This window comes from Callorhinus ursinus, unplaced genomic scaffold, assembly GCF_003265705.2.
Source record: "Callorhinus ursinus isolate GAN/ISIS: 27379988/994484 unplaced genomic scaffold, GSC_fseal_2.0 scaffold1, whole genome shotgun sequence".
NCBI lineage: Eukaryota > Metazoa > Chordata > Mammalia > Carnivora > Otariidae > Callorhinus > Callorhinus ursinus.
The window spans coordinates 4,365,117-4,369,562 of NW_027397063.1; the positions used below are offsets into that span (position 1 = coordinate 4,365,117).

The 4,446-nt window shown below is 62.0% G+C and overlaps 1 protein-coding gene across 1 annotated transcript; it reads right to left on the minus strand.

Moving 5' to 3' along the window:
- Window positions 1–602: 602 nt before the first annotated feature.
- Window positions 603–4,013, minus strand: OLIG2 (oligodendrocyte transcription factor 2). The gene is made up of 2 exons (XM_073894223.1): window positions 3,795–4,013; window positions 603–3,033 (listed from the first exon to the last, which is right to left on the minus strand). The coding sequence occupies exons 1-2, from the start codon at window positions 3,882–3,884 to the stop codon at window positions 1,987–1,989; spliced, it is 1,137 nt and encodes a 378-aa protein (XP_073750324.1). The 5' UTR covers window positions 3,885–4,013; the 3' UTR covers window positions 603–1,986.
- Window positions 4,014–4,446: the final 433 nt, after the last annotated feature.

A 4,446-nucleotide genomic window follows, 5' to 3' on the forward strand; every position in this document is an offset into this window, starting at 1 on the left:
AAGGGTTAGCGGATCCCAGGCCCGACACTCCCGTGGCGCTCTGCCCGGAGCGCACCAGCGCCGCGGGCCGGGGGGCCCCAAGTGGTCGGTCTGCAGCTGAAGCCTAAGGATGCCACTCGAGCGGGGTGGGGGTGGGCGGCTGCTTCTGAGCCCAAAGGAAAAAAAAATCCCGGTAGGAGTGGAGACCTGAGCTCCGGGACCCCCAGCGCAAGGCATGGCCCTTGCCCCCTTGGCCCCAAATTCCGTGCATAGGGAGGGAAATTTTCACTTTCAACTAACTCAGTCCTCAACCGAAGGGAAAGAGAGTTCCGGATTAGGCGTCGGAAAATCAAAATAACAAGAGAGCTGTGAGAAACACCCGAAGAGGTGCTCAGAGCACGTTTTAAAGAGAACGTGTGTTCGTTGGGGTGGGGGGGTTGACGGGAAAATAGTCAAACACATCCCTCATCTTTCTCCAGGGTGAAACCAACGGAATGGTCCCCAGATCCGGCTCCACGGGAAAGAGTCCTGCACCCCCTTCCCTGGGCGGCTCCCCGCACCTCCTCCCACCCACACGGTTGGAAAACACCCGACTTACTTTACATTTTATTTAAAATCTCAACACTCGATCATTTATTTCGTTTTTTGCAACCAAACAAGTAATAAATATTATTTAGCACTTTTTTTTTTTTTTTACAAAAATAAAACAGATGATACACTCTCTGCAAGGGACGGCGGTCAGAGGAGGGATGTTATGTGGCAGATGCCGTGAAGCCCATATTGCCACGCTGGGAGCGCCGAGCCGGTTTGCGAGGACGCAGGAAGCACGTGGGAAAGTTTGTCATTTGTGTTAAACGTGGCAAAAAGAAACCAATATAGAGGGAACCCGGCTTCGACTCCGGAGGGGCTCGCAGTCACGTGAGCAAACAGCTTAGCAGCACGCACTTACCTCATTATTGATCATATATTTACACATCCAAGAAAGAAAAAATTAAAAAAGCCAATAGAACTCCCAAGTAACCCAAACTATATTCACAGCACATGCCTCTGAGTTCTGTCAAACCCTCAGGTATCAGAATGACTGCCCCCAATCAGGGAATAAACCAAATCACTTTGTGCTTAGAGACGAAAAGAACGGGAAGGAGGGAGAGTCTATTTTAAAATAACTAAAAACAAAACAACAACAACAAAAAAGCCACACCCGCCCCCAAAGTCGACAGTTTTAGATTCTTCCAATCCACAAGTGGTTCTATTCTGACCTTCTATAAAGCTTGCTCGCACTGTTGAAAAAGGAACATAGACAGATTTATTAGAAAACCCCAAACCCCCCAAACCAACAGGAGCGACAGGGAGGAACGGGCTTTACCCAGATTGGACGCGACCGTAAGTGCTTCTGGTACCGAACGCCAGCTTCCAACTAACCCGTGGCCCCTGGCCCTGGGCCAGGGACGACCCCGGAGGCCGAGGCCCGACGGCCGCTCGTGGAGCTCAGCTCCCCGCGAGTCTCCACCCGGCGAGAAAGGAGGAAGGAGAGACAGTCGCCCACGCTGTCCTCCCTCCCTCCTTCCCCCGTGTAACGAAGTGCTGCTCGGGTAGAGTGAGGAAACCACCGTTTTAAGAATCCACTCTTTCTTGGGAAATGGCGGGGGGCGGGGGGACGTCGAGGGAGGGACGCACCTAGCAGTGCCTTCTTACAAAACGGTGTCTATCGGAGCAGCGCTGTTTAAAGCAGAGAGGGCTGAACCGGGTCCCAGAGCGAACGCCCCTCTCCCTCGCCACTGTTCAGTGCGCACCCCCCCCCCTTTGCTCCTGTTCCCCAGTGCGGCTACCGCACCAACGCCCCCACCCCCACCCCCAGCCCAAGGTCCTGCGCTCCTCAGAGCTAAGCTCCTGGGGGGGGGGGCCCCCCCCCCCCCCCCCCCCCCCCCCCCCCGGCGCCGGCCAGTCCTCGCTTCCCCACAGCCTCCGGGTCCCTCCGCTCGCCAGAGCGCAGCGGCGCGGGCCAGCTCACTTGGCGTCGGAGGTGAGGCGCGGCAGGCTGCCGGCGCCCATGGCCGACACGTGGTGGTGCGGCGGCGGCACCTGGCACATGCTGCAGGGGCAGGGCATGCCGCCCCAGTGCTGGAAGCCGCCGCTGCCCCCGCTGCCGCCGCCCCCGCCCCCCAGCGGGGCCGCTGCCGCGGCCGACGGGGACTTGAGCAGGCCGTGCGGGGGCCGGATGGAGCCGACGGACGACAACCCGGAGCCGGGCAGGGAGGCGCTGGACACGGCGGCGGCGGCCGCGGCGGCGGCGGCGGCGGCGGCGGCGGGAGGCAGGATGGGGTGGTGAACCGCCGGGTGGTGTGCGGCGTGCGCGGCGGCCGCGGGGTGCGCCGTGGCGGCGGGCAGGGGCGCCGAGTGCGCCAGGCCGCCGCAGGCTGACGGGTGGAAGCCCGCGTGGTGGCCGCCGTAGATCTCGCTCACCAGTCGCTTCATCTCCTCCAACGAGTTGGTGAGCATGAGGATGTAGTTGCGCGCCAGCAGCAGCGTGGCGATCTTGGAGAGCTTGCGCACCGACGGGCCGTGAGCGTACGGCATGACCTCGCGCAGCCCGTCCATGGCGATGTTGAGGTCGTGCATGCGCTTGCGCTCGCGGCTGTTGATCTTGAGGCGTAGCTGCTGCAGCTCGGGCTCTGTCATCTGCTTCTTGTCCTTCTTGGTGGACGAGGCGGCCGCCGACGAAGTGGACGACGACGTGCTGGACGAGGATGACTTGAAGCCGCCGCCGCCCAGCTTGTCCCCGGGGTGCGCGCCCGCCGCGCCCATGGCGCCGCGCAGCTCTGCGCTCAGCTCTGGCGGGCAGTCGCTCGGCGTGGACGAGGACACTGTGCCTCCCGTGAAGCCGCTGCCGCCGCTGCCTTTGCTCCGGGCGGGCAGAAAAAGGTCATCGGGCTCTGGCGACGACGGACGACTGGACACCAGGCTGGCGTCCGAGTCCATGGCCCCGAGGGATAGTCGCAGCTTTCGCAGAGTCCTCCCTCCCTCCCTCGGCCCTCGGAGCTTTACGCACGCCTCCTGCGAAGAGGAGAAGAAACAGGAGAGAGAGAGAGAGAGAGAGAGAGAGAGAGCGAGCGTGAGGCATTCAGAAAGAGAGCGAGAAGCTGCTCCCGCCTGCACCGCAGCGCGCGGTCCAGGCGCGGGTGGCCGGTCGCTCCGTGTCCACCTCGCTGTGTCTGGCCTTCCTTCCAGCGGCACGCAGGTACGCGCCAAGTCACCCCCCTCTCCCCCTCCCACCACTCCCTCCGCTCTCATCCACAGGTTGTTTTATTCCAGGGAGCGTTGGATGCCCCTCAGTGAAGGCGGCATTTAGAAGGCTCTGTGCCTTCAGTTAGGAACGGGGAGGCTCAGTCCCCAGGGCTGGAATGGCAAGGCAGGATTTTTTTCTTTGGGATCGTGGAGTTCTAAAGAGAGAAGTCTTTATTTGGTTTCTCCAACGCATCGACCTTATCTCCATCGACACCGCGCCACAAACACACACCGGCACCCAGCGCCCACGAGCCTAGATAACATGCGCTGCGTCCGGGGGGCTGCGGGGAGCTTGCCAGCGGACCCGGACTTGGCCAGAAGGAACTGTGGTCGCCCCGACTTCTCGCATTTGGGCGAAGGGGATGCTGCGATGAGTGTGGGGAGAGTCAGCAGCGACGGCACTCGGCAGACCTGGCGGGCAGGGGCGGGATCGGGGCCCTCTCCCACGGAGCTTCCTGGGTCGCAGGCGAATTGAGGGGCGTCTGTCCCCGGGACATAGACTGGGGCTGCTGGGGGGCGGGGACACTTACTGTGGATGCAAGGAGAGGAGCTCGCTCCCAAAAGCCGCAGCGGAGAACCGGGCTCTGGGCGCCGAGGTCGCGCTGGTCTATAATAAGCATCCGCACCTTTCGGGGCTCGGCCGGTTTTTATAGCCCGGTGGCGGCGGCTACCGAGGCGGCGGTGGCCGAGGCGGGGGCGGGGAACAATGTGCGGGTCCTGGAGGGGCCGCCGCGCCAATGAGCTGGGCCCGCCCGGGGGGCTGGGAAGCTGATGTCATCCGGGCTAATTCCGCTCAATGAAACTTGCCGGGTCCGCACACGCCTCCTCCGCGCGCACAGCCAATGGGCGTCGGCGGCCGGGAGATTCTTGGGGAGGGACCGGAGGAGGAACCCGTGGAGGGGGTGTGAGAGGCGAGGGGGAGGAGAAGGGCGGGCTTGCCGGGGAAGTACCGAGGGCAGAATAGAATGTAGTTAAGATGGAGAGAGAGAGGGAGCGTTGTCAAGTTTCTATGAAAATACGGTGGCCACAGAGTCAGGCTGGGGGATGGAGTGGGCTGGGGGTTCTGCCCACGAACTAACCTGATACCCAACGCGATCGGATCTTTTGGGGATGCGCACGAAGAACCCCGGCGATTCCGGAGCTGGGACTGGAGCCTCCTCTTTTGCTTTTCATCTCTCTCTG

Coding starts and splice junctions, on each gene's coding strand:
- OLIG2 (XM_073894223.1), bottom strand. CDS start 3,884: ATGCTTATTATAGACCAGCGCGACCTCGGCGCCCAGAGCCCGGTTCTC. Junction 3,034..3,794: donor CTCCTCTCCTTGCATCCACA/GTAAGTGTCCCC, acceptor TCCTCTTCGCAG/GAGGCGTGCGTAAAGCTCCG.